The sequence below is a fragment of the Suricata suricatta genome, chromosome 13, assembly GCF_006229205.1.
Source record: "Suricata suricatta isolate VVHF042 chromosome 13, meerkat_22Aug2017_6uvM2_HiC, whole genome shotgun sequence".
Taxonomy (NCBI): domain Eukaryota; kingdom Metazoa; phylum Chordata; class Mammalia; order Carnivora; family Herpestidae; genus Suricata; species Suricata suricatta.
The window spans coordinates 80,447,062-80,466,960 of NC_043712.1; the positions used below are offsets into that span (position 1 = coordinate 80,447,062).

At 44.4% G+C, this 19,899-nt stretch overlaps 1 protein-coding gene across 1 annotated transcript in view; it reads left to right on the forward strand.

The window, feature by feature from the left end:
• Positions 1-11: 11 nt before the first annotated feature.
• Positions 12-19,899, forward strand: part of LOC115275970 (phosphoglucomutase-like protein 5) — a 35,123-nt gene continuing 15,235 nt past the window's right edge. The window contains exon 1 of the mRNA XM_029919683.1: positions 12-90. Within this exon, the coding sequence (XP_029775543.1) occupies positions 13-90 (78 nt within the window). The 5' untranslated portion in view covers position 12. The remainder of the gene's footprint in view (positions 91-19,899) is intronic.

Sequence of the window (19,899 nt, forward strand, 5' to 3'; positions counted from 1 at the left end):
CAGGGCTGCACCATGGTGGTGGGCAGCGACGGCAGGTACTTCAGCAGGACGGCCACCGAGATCGTGGTGCAGATGGCCGCGGCCAACGGGGTGAGTGCCCCGCCGCCCCCCTCCCGGCCCGGGGCCTCTCTCCCGGCGTCCTCCCCGCGTCCGCGGCGCGCCCCGCACTCGCCCAGACTCTGCCGGCGTCCGCACCTGCCCGCGGTCCTGCTCGGCCTTCCCCTCCGCAGCCCTTCCCAACGATTTGTGCCGAGCTTTCACTCCCCTTCGTTCCCGCGCTTCCTTCCTAGGCTGGCAGCGTCCAGTTTTCCTCCCCGCTTTCCTTCTGTCTCCTCCTGTGTCCTCTCTGCAGTCCCCTCCTGCCACCCTGAATTTTGGCTCCGCCAGATTTCACAGTAGTGTGTCCCAAGCGCTCGCGCGCGCACACACCCCAGCGTGGATCCCTGACATATTTGGCAAAAGTGGACCCTAAAAGTTTCTGTGTGTGTGTGTGTGTGTGTGTGTGTGTGTGTGTGTGTGTGTGTGTTTAGTATAAGTGTCTTGTTAACCCAGTGGAGTTACTTCACTGTTAATTTGATGAGGGTAGGGATGGGGGGAGGTCAGTTTGATGCTCTACAGCCTGGGCCATAGTTGTGTGTGTCTGTGGGCGTAGCACATGGAGATGAGGCTTGCAAATGACTTTCTTAAAGCAATTCCTGACTCCTCTGCAAGACGCTCTTTGGCGTTTGACAGCGTTCTGTGCCTCTTCTTTCATTCTGGTTTCATCCCCTTTTCCTCTGTTCTCCCACGACCTCTGCAGTCTTTTTTTTTTTTTTCCTTTTTGCCATCTGAATTCTCAGATCTTGGGGTTTTCCTCCTCCTTCTTCCTCCCTTTCTGTCTTACACCTAGAAACGCCTTCTGGCATCACCCCATCCCCTAATTTCCTCCTTCCACAACCCAGCAGCTTTCCCACCATGTCTGCAAGAGGGTCACCTCACTGCCTGGGTCTCTGGGGGCAACATTGTCTAAAAGAGTAATTTCAGTCTTGCTAATACAGTCAGGTGCACATGCATAGTCCATTTAATGAAATCTCTGAAGATGTATATAGGAGTGTTAACATAAAAAAACAAAACAACCCAAACTGAATGGGGGAGCCTGGGTGGCTCAGTCTATACATATCTGACTTCGGCTCAGGTCATGATCTCATGCATGGTTCATGGGTTTGAGCCCTGTGTCATGCTCTGTGCTGACACCTCGGAGCCTGGAGGCTGCTTTGGATTCTGCGTCTCCCTCTTTCTCTGCTCCCCGCTGCTCTGTTCTGTCTCTGTCTCTCAAAAACAAACATTAAAAATTAAAGAAAAAAAAGAAATGAATTAGTCGGCAGTTGGATCCCCTTTTTCCTTCCTGTTCCCCTCTTTTTAGTTTTCTCTACTTCTTTTCTTTTTTTTTTTTTTTTTAATCTTTAGGGCTGTCCATGCTTCATTTTTGTCTACTATGATTCCCCTTGCTCAGTGTTTTAGTGATGATGGAAGTGGATTTTTTAAAAAAATAAAATAACCCAACAGCTATTGGGAGAGAAGAGCCGAGGGGTGCGGTGGGTGGTGGAGTGGTGATGTCCAGCGGCAGCGGACTCTGCTGCTGGAGACAGAGACCGGTATTTCTCTCTGGCTCCATACTTGGGACTGATGGAGGTTGACTTGAATTAGGGAGCTGGAGACAGGTTGATGAATGGTCTTTTACTCTTGTCTGACACCACTGTTTCCTGGAGCGATGGAGAATGAGGAACCTTGGGATGGCTGTGGCAGCTTTCATATTCCTTCCTGGGCCAGGTTTTCCAGGAAGTGAGAGAAACGTGAATTATTGACCGCTGGCGAGACTTGTGAAGCCACAGTTGTTGATTTGCACGGGCAGATTATTAAGATGCTTTCTTATTTCTTGGCACACTTGACGTCAGGACTCTACAGCCTCTTCAGTGGGTTTCACTGATAAATACGTTTTATTTACTTTAAGGGTGGGGTTTATTTTAGGAGACAGCAGGTGTTAATAAATGGTTAAGATAGAGTCACACTTAACCTGGCGGGTGTCCCGAGGGACAGAATGACAAGAAAATCCACCTACAAGCACCGTCTCTTAAATGATCTGAAAGTATCATCTCTAAAAGCGATGTGTATCAATGAAGGGAATGCTCAACATTTATCGGTGTTTCAGGCAGCCAGTTTTAACCCATCTTTTCCTCACTTTGTTCCCCTTCTTGAGGACTTTTGCTGAAGCAGATGACTAGCCAGAAGGCTGGCTTCAGGAGAACAGGGGTTACCGCAAGCCAAATTGGTCTTGAATGATGGGAAATTGATGAGGAGGCACTTGACCCTGACTCAGCCTGTGGATTTACACTCAGGAATGCGGAGGTTTGATTCTGAAAACCTTGCCTTTAAAAAAGAAATTTCCCATTAGATATTCATAAATAGGCTAGAAAAATCATAGAAAAAATAGAATGGATATGCTCTTTGAATTGACTTGAATGTGACCGTGTGGGCTGCATTCTCTGTATCTGAAAAATCTTGGTTTTGATAGAAAGAGTTAATTTTACTGAACAGTTTAATATACAAAAAAACCCTGCAGTTACTCTTTGATTATATAATTGCTGGGGGGGAACAGAAGTTTGGAATTTCCAAAATGGTGGACTGCCCTACTTTGGTTTAATATATCACAGAGTTTGAAATAGATTCTCAAACATATACTCACTCTGGGATAAAAAGATTTTTATTATAAAATTATGAAAATTTCAAACTTTTGGAAAACTGGAAAGAAAAGATAAATGACACCCATATGCCCCATGCCCTAGGTTCACATTTTTCCTATATTTATTTCATTTTTTTGAGGGCTAACGTATTTTAAAGTATATTAAAGAAAATGACATTTTATCCCTAAATTCAGTATGGATCTGTAAAAACTGAGAACAATTTGCTTGATAGTCACAATATCATTATCATCGCAAATAAAATAAAACATGATTTCTTTATATCATTTATTACCCAGTGCACATTCAGATTTCCTCAATTATTCTGAAATATCTTTTATAGCTGCTGTTTCAAACTAGTTTCTTCTAAGCAAGGAACACACAATGCATTTGGTTATTTTAATCTCAAGTGTCTTTTAATTTAGAAAATACCTCCCTCTTTATTTTTTATTTTATGTTAATGAAACTGACCTGTTGAAGAGACTAGGTTGAGCGGTGGTCCTGTAGAAAGCTCCTCTCCCCGCACCCCCCACCTTACTGGAATTTTCTGATTTTTTTTATGGTGTCACTTAACTTTTCACTATATTTCCTGTGTGTGTGTGTGTGTGTGTGTGTGTGTGTACACAAGAAATTGGTTCTAAAGGTTTAATTAGATCGGCTCTTTGTTTCTTCTTCTTCTTCTTCTTCTTCTTCTTCTTCTTCTTCTTTCTTTTTCTGCAAGACAACTGTGTAGGCAATGGTGTATATTCATGTTATATCATGTTAGGAAACAACCTGTGGTTGACCCATTGTTTGTGGGCTATTGGGACGATTGCCTCGATCTTCCAGAATTTCCCCCGTAACTAGCCAGTCAGTAGTCTGCAGCGTGAGGTCTGTGCCATGTGAATACCCCGTTTCCATCAACCTTTTCCCGTTTGTTTTAGCGTCTGTGAATGATCCCGGCTTGCCTGGTTTATTTCATTAGGCTTTCAAAATGGTTTTTGGAGTCTCTAATACCGTCTACATGTGTTGGCTAGCCTTTTCTTATACCCTGGGCATTTTCCTCACTTACTGGGTTATTTAGTTATTCTGTAATATAGATCCTTCTGGAAGAGCAGAATGTATGTTTATCTTTCTGTCTCTCTCACTCTCTTAATAATAAGCATTTTAAAATTAAAATTTAAAATACATTTTTTAAAATGCTTATTTTTAAGAGAGAATGGGAAAGGAGTGGGGGGCAGAAGATCCAAAGTGGGCTCCTTACCGACAGCAGAGAGCCCTATGAGGGGCTCAAACTTGCCAACTGTGAGACCATGACCTGGGCTGAAGTCAGATGCTCAACTGCCTGAGCCCCCCGGGCGCCCCTCCTCCTCTTTTTAAATACCAATTTTCAGAATAAGGATTTGGTGAAATAGCCGCTTCCACTGATGACACGTGAATTTTGTTGTTTTGCTTTTCCTCTTTTGAGTATCTCCATGAACTCTTGAGTTTGTAGGTAATCAATTTCAATGGATTAGTAAATAAAGGAGGGGAGACCTTTTTTTTTAACCTGTTTCTGTAATTTTTATGTGGCTCTGTTAACCTATCTAAAAAGTCCCCAGAAATATTTTAATTCTCTTTTAAAGGCACAAACAGTCCTACACTACAGAGCTGATGAAAAATAACCACTAAGTATGAAGAGTAAAGAGCATCGTTTAAATGAATTGTGAAACTCTGTTACTAATTTAAACTTCGTTGGTAACTAATTGGTTTTTTATCTTCTTTACTTTTCCATCTGCTTCAGGGGCTCTGCAGGGGTTTAGATTCTCCAGGTGTCGATTTATTCTAATCTCATAAAGATTTCAAGAGCTAAATGCAAATAATGGCTACGTTATGAATAAAAGCCTTTGCCTTCCTCGGGGCGGATCCGCGTGTGACTAAGGGCATTTCTCTCTCTCTCCTTTTTGTTCTATATTTTTTTTAAGTCTTAAAATACCTTTAATACTGGACAGATGGCAACACTGTGTCTGCCTCAAGACATTTCTGACTTTTTCTAGAGTCCTCTGTCTCTGGAGATGACACGGCAACATCACTGCCCGGTAGAACTTTCTGTGAGGGTGGAAAGGTCCTGTAATCAGCCCTGGCCATGAGCCACGTGTGCTTCCCAAACCCTTGAAATGCACCCAGTGTAACTGAAGAACTGAATCACATATTATTTAATTTTAGTTAATATTCAAATTTATAAACATTTTTTTATATTTATTTACTTTTGAGAGAGTGAAACAGAGCATAGGCAGGGGAGGGGCAGAGAGAGAGGCAGACACAGAATCTGAAGCAGGCTCCAGGCTCCCAGTAAGCATTCAGCATAGAGCCTGATGCGGGGCTTGAACCCACCAACCATGAGATCATGCCCTGAGCCGAAGTCAGGTCATTTAACTGACTGAGCCACCCAGGTGCCCCTCATTGATATTAAAATTTAAAAGTAAATAGCCGCAGGTGTTTAATAGCTGCCATACTGGGTAGCGCAGCTCTATAACTTAACATTTAAAATCCAGTATTTTTTTTTTAACGGAGCCGGACCATTACACCCGAAAGCAACTTGAAGTTAACTAAAGTAGGGCACCCAATACCACCAATGCATATTTGGCAAAGGCAAACCAGGTTTCTCATATGATAACCACACTCACTTCTGACTTCGGCCCGGGAGACAAGGGGGCAAGGTGGAAACAGTGCTCCGCCGGCGGCTGAAAGCTTCACTCTCTTCCGAGCTCTGTCGTGCAAGTTGCAGACCAAACACTTCAGCCTCTCGAAATACCTAGAAACCACTTGTTTCCCCGTCTATAAATTGGGTATGACAGCATGGCTGAATTATCCTGGGGATCACGTGAAGCAGGGCCGCTAAAGCATGCCGTAACATCTGTAGCTTTAAGAAATGTAAGGGAATATATTACGGTCCATGAATAAATACATCTCAAAGTAATGATTTGACTGTGGGTATTGAATAGAACAGCGTACAGCTCTGTTGCAGGTTTTAGCGGAGAGAAAATCCATTTCTTGATTAGCCCCACTGGCCGTCTGATGATCACCAGTGGTGAGGGGTATATTAGCACACTGTTCAGAATTCAAGAACTTCTCAGGGCCTTGTGAAATCTTTTAGAGGTGGAAGTTGACGGGCAATGGTAATGAAGAAGGCCAGGTCACCAAGGGGCTCGGTGTGCCTTCCAGGTGGTTGATTACACCGGTCGTGTTTGGTTCCAATGGGCCGTGAAAAGGTGTTTGTTTCAAAGAATGGGAATGGCCTGGCCTTGACACTTACTAGAACTATCTGGGGAGCACATTTTAATTTGGCCCCAAAGCAAAGGAAAACAGCTTTGGAAGGAGGCAGCGTGGGATATGGCCCTGTGTGGGATGTAGAGAGGGAAGCCTGTGTTTCAACATAGGAACCTTCCTTCCTGGAGTGGATCTGGAAACCCGGGGTTGGCTGGCTTCAGGTCTTGTCTCTAGAAGGGAAACAGAACCGGAAGGTGATTGCTCTGTATTTTCCGCTGCTGTTTGCTACAGAATGGGTGCACGAAATGAGCTACTGTGGCCCAGACTTCCGAAGAGCAGGTTTGTAATACACACAAAAGCCCTAAAGAAACTGCTAGAACTTTATCTTGCTTCCCCTCCCAAACCCCCGCCCCTGGGTTTTGGAAACGGGAAATCTGTTATTTGAGCAATAGCAAATTTTAGGGTGTCCTTCGTTCCGTCCATTTTCCTGTTCAGTCAGCTCATCCCTGAATCTTCTAGCCTTAAGGTTTTCATTCACTTTTTTTTTTTTTAATGGGGAGGGAAACTGAACGGGAGAGGTTTTGTGGACAGCTGGGCCCGCCCAGTTGCTGGGGTGGGTTATTTTAAGCTTTGTTGAATGTGTCCAGAGACCCAGATGACATTTTTAACTAAACTGCTTTATTAACTCCTGTGATAAAGCATAATGATGTTTACTGAACGGACAGACACACACACATCAGCAACATTATGTGTGAAACTTGCCCTAAGAATTTCCTGGACAGCATCTTTTCTCTCTGAGCTCTTCGTGAACTATGGAGTTTTGATAGTTTCTGTAAAGACTTGATGGATAGAAGTGGGAGCCTAGTTTTGAGGACTCTGAGCATACGAATTGGGTTCACTAACTTGACCCCCATCTTTTGGGCCCTAGCCACTCTTGTGTTAGATACAGTAATGGAAACGAATCCTGTAATATGATTTGAACAGGATTTTTTTTTTGAGAATAATAGGCAAGGGGAAACAAAGGTCTGAATTTTCCAGGGAATTTTAAATTGAAGTTAGAAAGCTCAATGTCCTTTGTTTGCCTAGAGCCTTAACAGTTAATTGTGAGCCCTGAACGGGCAGATTTGGCCAATATGCCTTTACTGTTTATACTTGCGTAGCCAAAGGGAAAGCTTTAGGTACTTTTATCTGACTTGACTCTCACTGATTATGAATAAGAAAATATCTAGGATATATACAAGACTTGTTAAAACCCACACTTTCTTAAGCTTTAAATACCTTTCATCTCCTATACTTTTAGTGATGTCGAATTTTAGAGTGATGCTTGTATTTGTATGAAGAGAACGTTTTCAGGAACATTCAGTCCCCAAAGAAATCCTCTCTCTTGGCATAAAGTTACAGAAATCTTCCCTTCCCTTTCCAAGTCCCTACCGATAGGTGTTTTGCACAAATATAATATTTAATTGTTGCCTTTCTATTATTTTCCTCTAATAAGAGTCTTCTTTTTTAGGTAGGGCTAACAAGTTTTGTATTTAGGGCTTTCTAATGAAAAGGGAAAAGTTGAAATCAGAAGACCAGGGTTTATTCTATTTGATGAAAGATGCCACAGAATACTGGGTGGAGAGTTTTATAACAAATGGTTGATGTATGCACTCTATGAAAAGCTTTCCCAAGCTAGTAAAAAATTGAGAAAATTCAGAGGAAATCTTGCCAACGACAACAGCAAACACCTGCAAAGGAGATCAGCCTCCTTAAAAACTGAAGAAATAGAAACAAAAACAATACATCGAGTTGAAAAAACAAAAAAGCACTCAGGGTTGGCGTGAATGTTGAAAAATTGTCATGTTAAATGGAAGTTAAATTGATACAATCTTTTGACCAGGCAGTTTGGCAGCATGTATCAAAATTAATGGAATATTTAGCCCATAATCCAAGAACCCCTTAATCTAAGAATCTGTCTTGTACATTTCTTTTTTTTTTTTAATTTTTTTTAATGTTTTATTTATTTTTTATACAGACAGAGACAGAGCATGAGAGGGGGAGGGGCAGAGAGAGAAGGAGACACAGAACCGGAAGCAGGCTCCAGGCTCTGAGCTAGCTGTCAGCACAGAGCCCGACGCGGGGCTCGAACCCACGAACGTAAGATCTGACCTGAGCCGAAGTCGGAGGCTTAACCGACTGAGCCACCCAGGTGCTCCTGTCTTGTACATTTCTTAATATGAACACGGAAATGTCTACATTCAAGAATACTCACTGCAGCTTTTGCAAAAGAAAAACTTGTAAGCATTTACATGTGTGACGGGAGAGAACAGGCATATAACTTACGACACAGTCACACCATGGATGCATTAAAACCCATGAACACAGGAGGTGGATCTATATGGGACACGAAAAAGATGTGAATGACCATTTAGGCCATGAAACAAAGCAGTGAGCAGGGGATCATGGGCAGCGTGATGTTATTGTTGGGTATGTGACGTAGGCATAGGAATAGGGTTGGAAGGACACATTCCAGCCAACAGGTGACAGTGACTACGTCTTGGGTGTGTGGGTGCATGCATATGGTGGGGGAAGAGAATCCTCTTCCTTAGTACTTCATATACTTCTCTACTACATGATTGTCCATGGATGTGTATTGCTTTGGTAATTCAACACATCAGTAAAGAATAAGAAAGCAAGAAGGAGGTCTGGATTAGAATCATGACACAACCATTTGTAACTTACATAACCGTGGAGAAGGCACCTGGCCTCCTGGGATTTGCTTCCTCCTTTATAAAAACTGGGAAGGTAGGGGCTCCTGGGAGGCTCAGGCGGTGGTTAAGTGTCTGACCTCAGCTCAAGTCATGATCTCACCACTCGTGAGTTTGAGCCCTGTGTCAGGTTCTGTGCTGACAGCTCAGAGCCTGGAGCCTGCTTTGCATTCCGTGTTTCCTTCTCTCTCTGTTCCTCTCCAACTCGCACTCTGTCTCTCTCTCAAAAATAAATAAAAATTACCCCCCCCAAAATTTAGGAAAAAACCCGGGAAGGTAAAACCACTTTCTACACATCTTCCAGGGTGCTTGGGAGGATTGAATGTGGTAATGGATTATTAGTGGTTATTTATTCGCATAATACAATTATTAACCAAACTCTTTCCCTCTGAATAGAATAAAAGGAGGTGTGTGTGTATATTTTATTATAGTCTCAGTGGCTTTAGTGATCAGAAGGTGCATGTTGATGTGGAGATCACAGTTCTTTGTTAGGCTTCTTCTGGCCTTTTGGTTCTCCATGCTGTGTGCTAAGGCTTGAGTGGTGACTCCAGAAGTGACCATCTGTCCCCGCTCCTGGTGCGTGCACATGCCACACATGCCTCACTCACGCACACACAAACACACATGCACACACCCCCTGCTACGGACCTCCATGTGGCAACAGCCGCTCTGGCGTAGACTTGAACTCAAAGGGCTTTCTCTTTTGTGGGGTCTGTGCATTACCTCCTGTTAGGAATTGGCCAAGTCAGTGCCAAAGCTTTCCCCCACCTTAAACCTTTCAGAGGTTCATGCTGTGTTAAAGCAGAACACCCCTCTACCGAAGCCAGATCTTAATCTCATTTCATGAGGCTTTTCCAGCCTAATGGACGGGGCCATGTGAGCGATTACTAAGAGGAACAGACTGAGCAGAGGCTAAGAGACTCCACGCTAATCTGCTGAGGCGTCTGAAAATGCACAGCTGTAGGCACTAGAGATGCATTAAAGTATTGGGTCCGGATGTTTGTCGGGGCGCCTGTTCCCGCAGCCTTGCTGAATGTTTGGTTAGGAGGCAGAATCTCTTTTTGGACAGGATCTCCCAAATGTGAAGTGACAGATGCTAATGCAGACCGACCCCGCTGTCATAAATAACAGTAAATTGTTTAATCTTGCTGAGTTGTAAATCTTTTATTGCCAGAGGTCTTTAGTTCACTGAGCAGAGTATGAGGAGTGGGGGCTCTTAGTAAATGGCCAGTAATCATTTCCCAACGAGACAGAAACAGGTCTGATGGAATTTATTTAAAAAGCCACATAAATGCATTTTAATGGATTGTGACAACTACTTGGAAAAAAACACATGGCTATAGAGACCAAGTTTTGAGGGGAATATATATGCCTCTATATATGGGAATGTATAGACATATTTATATAGTGGTATATCTGAATACATATATACACATACATAGCATATATTCTATCTATAAAGATGCCAAAGATGCTGAGTTTTTTGTTATATATATAGCTTCATATATATTATGTATATATGTGTATGTGTGTGTATATATATATATATATATAATATACATAATTTTTTTGTGTGTACCTATCAAGGTGCCAGATTGAAAGTGTTCTTAAGCATTCAGAAAGTTTATCAAATAGCTTGTGTGTGTGCACATGTGCACAGGACACCCCCTCCCCCCAAATATATGTCGTCTTCCCTAGATGCATTCAAGAGGAGAGTAGACCAGATGTCAGGAGTGTTTGAAGCCTGCATAGACCTGAAGGAGGTGACTTAATGTTCCCAAATGACCTATGTTTCTATGATAATAAATAGAACTTGTGCCGGAGTTGGATGGGCTGGAAGTAAGAAGTAGAAGTTATATAAATCATACTGTCCTGGGCAGGAATCCTGTCTTGCGGGGACAGCTTTCTGCAGTGAGCTCAGCACACGGGCAAGTTTGGAGATCGGCGTAGTATATCCCTGCAGAGGCACAGACGGGCGGCGAAAGAAAAGGATGCAGGTCACGACAAGGGTGCAGCCATGGTCCTGTCCCTCCTTCCCACGGGCTTCGGCAGCTTCTTAGTGAGGACGCTTCATGGTTAAAGAAGAAAGAAGACCTTGGACTTACGTCGCAGGTTACAACGAATTTGCTATTTCATTATTGGCAGGCTACATTCAGTTTAATTGATTTCATAGCGTGGTTTTAGTCCTCAAATACTTTTCAGTTTCACACATAAAAACCTCGGGAGGAAGAACACTGTTAGGCAATAAAGGATGGTATTTTTTTTTGTTTGTTTTGTTTTGTTTTTTTAAATTTTTTTTAATGCTTTTTTTTCTTATTTATTTTTGAGAGAGAGAGACAGCTGGAGCAGGGGAGGGTCAGAGAGAGAGGGAGATACAGAATCTGAAACAGGCTCCAGGCTCTGAGCTAGCTGTCAGCACACAGCCTGCTGCAGGGCTCGAACCCACGAACCATGAGATTATGACCTGAGCTAAAGCCGGATGCTTAACCGACTGAGCCACCCAGGCGCCCCAAAGGATGGTATATTTAAATAATTGAAGACTTAAAAAAATTTTTTTACTGTTTTTATTTATTTTAGAGAGAGAGAGAGAGACAGCACGAACAGGGGAGGGTCAGAGAGAGAGGGAGACACAGAATCTGAAGCAGGCTCCAGGCTCTGAGCTAGCTGTCAGCACAGAGCTTGATGCAGGGCTCGAACCCACGAACCTCGAGACCATGACTTGAGCCGAAGTCGGACGCTTAACTGACTGAGCCACCCAGGCGCCCCAATAATGGAAGACTTTACAGATACTAAAATCATGTTGTCTAAGAATATTCCGTGACGTAGAGACATAGACGCCAGGGAAGGGCCGGATATGTGAAGGTGTAGGGGACACAAAAATGCCTTTTGTAAAAATGTGGAAATACATAAATGAGAGAGAGAGAAACAGAGATACCAAGATACAAAGAGGACACACAGAAAGTTATCAGTGCTCATTTTTAGCTTTACAGATCCCTCTTATTTTCAGCTTGCTGACGTGTACTTCCTAAATATTCAAAAAGGGAACGTGTATATGTGTATATATGTATATGTATTTATATACATAGGTTATATATATTTGTAATTAGAAAACCATTGTAGGTTAACTAAACAAATCCATTCAATTAGTATGAATTAAGGAATTCACACCTAAGGTTAAGAAATGGCCTGAGGAAAAGGAAAGCAGAGGTAGGGCCTTGAGCCTTTATTGGGAGCCAGACACTGAACTGGAGTCTTGCCCACATTATCTCCTCTCACCCTCCGTCTTTTCGATAATAAAACCAGGACACAGAGGCATCTTGCCCAAAGCCACATAGCCAGGAGGTGGGAAGGTCACTTTGTATGTCCTTTCCTGTTGGATACCCAAGTCTCACATCATATCAGGGCACTCAACTCTGCCTTCTTGACCCAGGTAGACCCAGTGGTTCCTATCCTGGTCTTCACTTGGGTTGATCACTTCATGAAACAGCAGCAAGACCCTTTCTTATTTTACTGAGCCAAGTCCTAGACCAGAAGGTGAAGATTTCAGTATTTTCCAAGTGCTGAATTACATAATTACCAGGAGGGACGGACGTTGTAATGTCACCACCCCCATTTTGCCCCCGAGGAAGGCTCGATGGCCTACTTCTCAATGAGGTCTTGAGAAGTGGGGAGCTGGTTGAGGAGCAGAACGTGGGCCAAACCTGCCACTTCTCTGCACCTGCCCAGGTGCTGGGGACTGAATGCGAAATCCATCTTGGTTCGATTGGAGTGGACTCTCATCTCCCCTTCCAGCCCCTGAGTGCGTGTGTGGACCGCCAGGGGGACAGGAAGCTGAGGATGGGCCCCGCTGTTCCCATCTGGTCTCCATGTAACAGGCCTATAACTACGTAACTATCCACGAGCAAAGGGGAGCCCCTCGATGTTTGGTCAACCACATCCATGTCCTGAGTTTGTTATTTCTCCAGATCCCACTTGGCCATCTCCTGCTTCCTCGTGTATAGCACTGCACAAAGCCTGCCTTTGGGCTTTCTTTGTGGGTTTTGGTTTTTGTTTAACAAGAAGACAGGAAACAGTCATCTTTGTGGCTTTCCTTGCACCCTGGAGATGGCCGTGGTGGTGGCTGTGTGGTCCCGCACAACACGCTGTCTGTGAGCCATCAAGCAAACTTCTGTGTATCACTCTTTCTAATCTCTGGTTCACCCTGTGAATTGCAGGGATACGACCTAGTGAGAGGAGGGTATTGAGGAACGTCATCCTTCCTTTTTCTTTTCTCGCTCTGGGACTCTTTTCAAAAATGGATTTATTTAAAGCTAAAGGGAAATCATACAGGGGAAGGCATAGTTAAGGTACTTTGCACGTGAAAGCCATCCCGCACTCATTAGTGGTACGTTCCTGGGGACAACTCACTTAATGAGTCAAAGTTCTGCCTCTACTCTGAGATCCTAGCCCCAGCTTTCAGCTGCACACCCCTGCTCTCTAGGACTTTGAGTTAATTAGAAACCGTAAACTCCTGGCTAAATCCAATTTAGAAGAATCGTTGTTCGCATTCTGAAAAGAGGGAGCCACGAGAAAGAAGAGGATTTTAAAAATTATCTGTGCGTGGCACCTGGTGTAAGGAAATGGCAGGGCATGGAGAGAGCCTCATGGGATAAATGCTCTTTCTCAGGACCCGGGTCTGTGGCGTGTGTGGAGGGCACACCGATTCCCTCAGCACCTGCTCTGCCCGGCCAGGGGTGCAGCAGTAATGCCGCAGTCCAGGTGAGCTTTAAGAACTGATGGGAGCCCCCAACATCAAGTTGGGAGACCGACCCAGAGAGATGGTTAAGTAACCGTGCCCGGGAAATGTGGCTAACTGCATGGTGCCCCTTGCTCTGTGCGCTCTTTCCTAGGACTTTAGGGGTCCCGGCCAGGTCGGAACACACTCAGGCTGTGGCGGTCTGCGTATCTGTGCGTCTGGGAAAGTGCATGTGTCACGTATGCCTGTGTGACAGTGTTCGCGTGGCTTCCTGTGGGTCCTGGGATCCGTATGTGTGTCTCACGTGTTGCGGGTGTACGTGACCGTGCACCAGGGTCCACGTGGCCCCTCTTTCCAAGTGAGAACAGAAAGGCATGTTCCTCGGTGGCAGGAAAGCTCACCCTGGTTCCCCTTCCTTCAGCCAAAGCCAGACCATGTGGGAACGGAGTGGCACCTTCTCCAGTGGCCCCGTGGGAGGGCCAGGGAGGGAGCAGCAGAATGCCATGGCATGGACCCCCCTGGGCTGCGGTCTGGGCTTCCCTCGGGAATAAAAGTCAGATGCTTCCTGCTCCAATGCTATAAGCAAAACCGACGCTCCTTATGTAAGAAGACCGACTTCTTGCTCGGCAACAGTCAGCTACATTGGAGTGCGGGGGGCAAGGAGAATTTCTAGGACTTTCTTGCAAAGTGAAATGGTTGTTTAAGGGATAACCTGCTTTCCAGAAATGAATCTGAAGTGTTGGAGGAGAGAGATGGAATTGGGGGAAGGTAATAGCATCATCTGTGTCATGCTTCACTCACAAAGGGGTTTTTTCTTTACGGAATCTCATCAGCAGTGAATTTTCACAACCCTGCACCCTCTCGGCTCTGCAGATAAAGACATGAAGGCTCAGAAAAGCGAAGTGATTTGTTCTAGTCACGGGTAGAGAAGCAGGATTCATATCCAGGTCTTTTAACTTCGAAAGCGAGTGCTCTTTCTTTAAACAAAGGCTTCCAAAGGCTCTATTTCTTTGATCAATTACCAGTTCTCCAAACCGTATTTTTTCCACTGGCATTTGTCTTGGGATGATTGGTAGAGGCTGAGCTGATGGAAGAGGAGGAAACAGCCAGGCAGAGGAGAGGGTGAGGCCAAGAGGAAGGGCAGAGATGGCATGATGCAGCCACCAGCCCGGGAATGCTGGGCGGCCACCAGAAGCTGGAAAAGGCACAGTTCAGACTCTCCCCCGAAGCCGTCAGAGGAAGGTGGCCCTGCTGAAGTTCAGACTTCTGGCCCCCAGAACTATGAGAGACTCAATTTCTCTTGTTCTTAAGCCACCACATTTATGGCAATTTGCTGCATCAGAGCCTCCGGAAATGAATATAGGTTTTGCGTTTGTTGAGAGATTTTTGTGTTGGTTTCCCACGGCTGCTGTAACTAATTGCCATAAACATGGTGGCTTAAAACCACAGGAGTTTAGTCTGTCACAGTTCTCGAGACCAGAAGTCCGAAATCCGGCAGGGCCGTGCTCCCGCTGGGGCTCTAAGGGAGACTCATTCCATGCCTCTTCTGGCTTCCGGTGGCGCCCATGTTCTTTGGCATTCCTTGGCTTGTGGCCATCTTACTCTGATCTCTGCCCCTTGCTCTGGATGCATCTTCTCTCCTGTGTCTCTCTGTCAGTAAGAACAAAGCTCCTCCCCTCCATTATGGAAGTGGTCCACATGTAATCAATCCGCCACCAGCCGGTTAGCTGATCACCTCGGGAATGGTGCCATATTAGGGACACAGCTTTGGTCTCTGTCCGTGGTGGATCTGGCGCTCAGTGGTGGCCATAGCCAGGTTGGCTTTGGCGAGAGGAAATGCATGTTGCTGAGCCCATGCATAACCTCGCTTGTCGCCACCGTGGGCACTTTGTTCCTGAGCCCATTGCCCAATGACAGGAGTGGCTGGGGAAAGAGGCCGACTGGTATTCACAGAATAGGCCATTTGACCCACTTGGTTTATAAAATCATTCTCTGCTCAAGTCACTTTTTAGTGAGCATTCACAAGGAATACAATATCTTAATGATTTCCCATGTCTTACCTCAGTAGCTCTATCACTTAGTCTCCTATATCTTCTCCAGCCCTTGCCAGGCCTCAGATGTCCCACGACTAGATTTATATACCGTGTACAGCACTAACCTATTCTTCTGGCGTCGGTGGGTTAATGAGCAGGTCTTCCTGGGTAAAATTTCCAGATAATTAGAATTTAATCTTCTGTTAATTATAACCAGAATGTTAAAGGTTGAACTTTTATTCAAGTAGATTTTCTCACATTAACCTTCTTAGACTATACAGTACCGTTTCAAAAAAGAAATCATTGAGACTCAGTTCCGATTAAAAGTTGGTCTATAATCTCAACTACTCGACAAATAAATTGTACATATTTATTTCTGTATTTTTTCCAAATCCTGGTCCCAAAGCGCATAGACCTTTACATTGTTGTAATAGCATCAGTTATTTTGTAGTCTGCCTTTTTGATTTAGCATTAAAGCAGTGTCTGTGTTCCTTCTATGCCCTTTAAGAAACTAGCATTTGTGATAGCAAATAAGCCATTTGCACAATAAGCCATTTTCATTGCCTTTAAACACAGTAGAGAGTCATTTCTCACCCACATTGTAGTGCAGTGTGGATATTGCTGGTGAGGAGAGACTCTTTCTTGGCTTGCGTCTCAAGGCTCCGTATCTCCTAGAGCCCCGTGCTCACCTGCACCGAGTCGGTGGAAGAGGACTTAGGCAGGGGAGGTAGAAATGTTTCTCACCACCCTTAGCCCAGAAGATACATGCGTTACTTCTCTTCCCATTCTCACGTTTATTTTTCACCTTTTGTGAAATGAGTCGTGTGGCCACACTAGATGCAAGGGTGGTCTGGGAAACTTAGCCCCTGGCTGGGGGCTGGGGAGCAAGGGCTCCTCAATGACAAGTCTGCCCTGGGGAAGGGGATCATAAATTTTCGTGGACCCTGAACCGAGTCTACCACAGCTGCACAACCTTGGTCATGATCCTTTAAAATGGCTGAGGGATTTTCCATCCATTGGTACATCCCAGGCCCTTCCTTGTTTATTCTTCCTTGTTTATAAAGATTGTTTTCAATTTGTTGCTTCTAATGAAGACCATAGGAATTATCTGCACACACATACCCCTTACCCTGTTAAAGATGGTTTCTTTACAAGCAATTCTAGAAACTGGGAGAGACAGAAATTTATGAACAAAGGTTACAGGTAGTTTTCACAGTCGTGCATCTGCAGACTCATTCCTTGAGGGAATTCATTGCTGTACCTGCAGAATCTTCTACATCGCCTGTGTCACGGTAACATGCAATAAAATGAGTTGAATGAGGGGCGCCTGGGTGGCTCAGTTGGTTAAGCATCCAACTTCAGCTCCAGGTCACGATCTCACAGTTCGTGGGTTCGAGCCCCACATCAGGCTCTGTGCTCACAGCTCAGATCCTGGAGCCTGCTTTTGAATCTGTGTCTCCCACTCTCTCTGACCATCCCCTGCTCTTGCTCTGTGTCTCTCTCTCTCTCAAAAATAAATGTCAAAAAAATGAGTTGAATAACTAAATACATTTTAACAAGAGCATGTGAGCCATAATTTATTGTGACTTTGGATAAAAGTATGAGTGTAATTATTGTCCTCTGTCTTTCCCGTCTTGATAAGTGACACTATCACCCATTAAGCTATTAATGATAGAAATCTGGGAGTGGATTCTTTCCCTTGCTGCCCGTTGTATTGGTTGTCCATTGCAATGCAGGAAATTAGGATATCATGTAGGGCCTAAAATGATAAGGAAGATTTGTTTTGCTCACAGTTCTATAGGTTGTTTTCACTTGGAGACTTTCATGATGTCACAGTCACATTCTGGTGGGGGCTTTGTCACATGAGGGTTTGACAGGGATGGGAGGATCCATTGCAAGATGATCCACTTGCACAGCTGGAAGGCTGGTCGGAGGCCTCAGTTCCTCTCTCTGTGGGTGCCTAGGCAGGGCTCCTTGCGTGTTTTCATGACAGAATGGCTGGTCTCCCCTAGAGTGAGTCACCAGTCCAAGAGAGCAAGACAGAAGCAAGAGTGTCATGTACGGCCTCACCATGGACGCCACGCACTATCAGTTCTTCTGTGTCCTACTAACCTCCGGGTTCAGCCTTTTCACTGTGGGAGGGTCTGCACAGAGGCCCTCGTACCAGAAGACAAGGACCATTGGGGGCCATCTTGAAGACTGGCTCTGAGCGTTGTTGCCTTCCATATTTCATTTCAACTACGTGCTCTTTTCATTCTCCTTCCCCCAAATCTCCAATAGAATCCTGTCTCTAAATTTCTCTTGCCTCTTGCCTCATCCAAGACACCATCCGTACTCAGCTCTGCTGTGGTAGCTTTCCACCTGACCTTTCCGCTCATCACTCTAATGCATTTTCCACATAGCAGCCATGTGTTCATTTTTCCCAGTGAACTTATGCAACATATTTATTGTGTTTTTACTACATACTAGGTTTGTTCTAGATTCTCAAAATATAGCAGTGAATTAAACAAAGACCTTAGAGCTTCTGTAAAGCCAGGAAATGAATGAATAATAATGGAAAACATTAGGTGGTAATATAGGTACTACAAAAGATTGAAACAGGGTAAGGGAAAGAGAGAGCAATAGGAAAATTAGGAACATGTGGGTGCTGTGTTACCTAGGTCTGTCATGGGTGCTGTCTCTGATTAGTTGACATTGGGACAGAAACCCACAAGATGGAAGGAGGTAAGCATGTGGATATCTGGCTAAGAGTGTTCTAAGCACAGGACGGAGCAAAGACAAAGGCCTGATCATGCTTGATGGGTTTGAGGATTGACAAACCAGCCATTGTGGCGAGAGCAGAGGAGGGAGGAGCAGGGAGGGCATTGGGTAGTGCCAGGCCTTACAGATTATGATGACAACTTTGGCTGTACTTTGGATTGGCAGACAAGCCATTGAAATGCTTTGCTGACATGATATGACTCACTTTTTAAAAAGATCACTTGGACTGCTCATTCCATGATCTTTTATTTATTTTTTAAAATGTTTGTTTGTTTCTTTATTTATTTAATCCCAAGTAGGCTCTGCATTCAGTGTGGAGTCCAATGTGGGGTCCCATCTCATGACTGTGAGATCATGACCTGAGCAAAATCAAGAGTCAGACACTTAACCGACTGAGACCTGCAGGCGCCCCTCATTCTGTGATCTTTTATAATATAAATGATATCGGGTCACTTCCACTGCTTAAAGCCCTTCTACGGATTCCCATTGCCTGGCTATTATTATTGTCGTGTTTATTGTTATTATTGAAATTGACACTCCATTATTCTCATCACAGAATCCTGCTGATTTCCTTCCTACTACATATCTGACTAGTAAATATTAGGTGTTTCCGTTTATGATCTGTTTCCTCCACCTGAAAATACGTACTTTGCGGATATTGTGGGTCTTTCCATACTGAATCGTCCCAGGACTGCATTGTTCTTGAAGCTTTTGTGTTTGTTCTTTGCACATTTGTTTCTGTATCTTCCCTCCTTGTCATATTTGGTCAGTGCCCTACTTTTAGCAATGCTAGAGTTGGTGCCCGGGTAATTTTGGCATTGAGCTGGGTGCTGGAGGTTGCCTTGGCTTGTGGGCTACAGCGGTACTTCTGGAACTTTAATGGACAAAGGAATGAGCTGGAAGGAGAGGAAGGGATCTTGTTCAAGTATGTACTGATTCTTCTTCTGTGGGTCTGGAATGGACCTTGAGGTTCGCATATCTACCAAGCTCACAGGTGGTGCCCATGCTGCTTGTCTCTTGGGGAACAAGGGGATTTGATCACCAAGCTCAAGTGAACGTTGAGATCTCCTGCAGAACCTTAAAGACAATGGAGCCTTGACCTACTCCTAGATATGCCAGGATAATTGGTCTGGGATGCAGGCTGAGTATTGATAATTTTAAGGATTCCTTAGGGATTCTGAGTTGTCGTAACATTTGAGAACCACTGGATTGGATGACATTGGTCTCTATTTTAAGACAAAGCATACTGAGTAATACACTATGGACTGTGTGGCTTTTTAAAAATTCAGTTTAGTAGCTACAGAAAGACTCTGGCCACACCCATGGATGACTTCCAGATCTCTGCCTAGCATGATCGGATAGTTTCTCCAGTGTCCCCAGCACACACTGTCAGTGGCAGAAATAAAATTTTTGCCTTTATAGGAGGGGTCATTCTGAGTGCATTTAAATGTACCTCCTGACAACAATGCTATAGGAAGCCAGGTCCCCCCTGTATGAGCTTGTGCTGAGGCAGAGAGAGGAAGGGGGTGAAACAGAAACAGTCCATTTCTTTTTTTCTTATAATTTCTAGTATGTTCACATGTAGAGTTTCTAAGCCAGTAACAAACTAAGAACCTCTTGTGTAGTTCATGCTAACCCTTTGGTCATCAAAAGTGGAGGGGCGCATGTATCCCAAT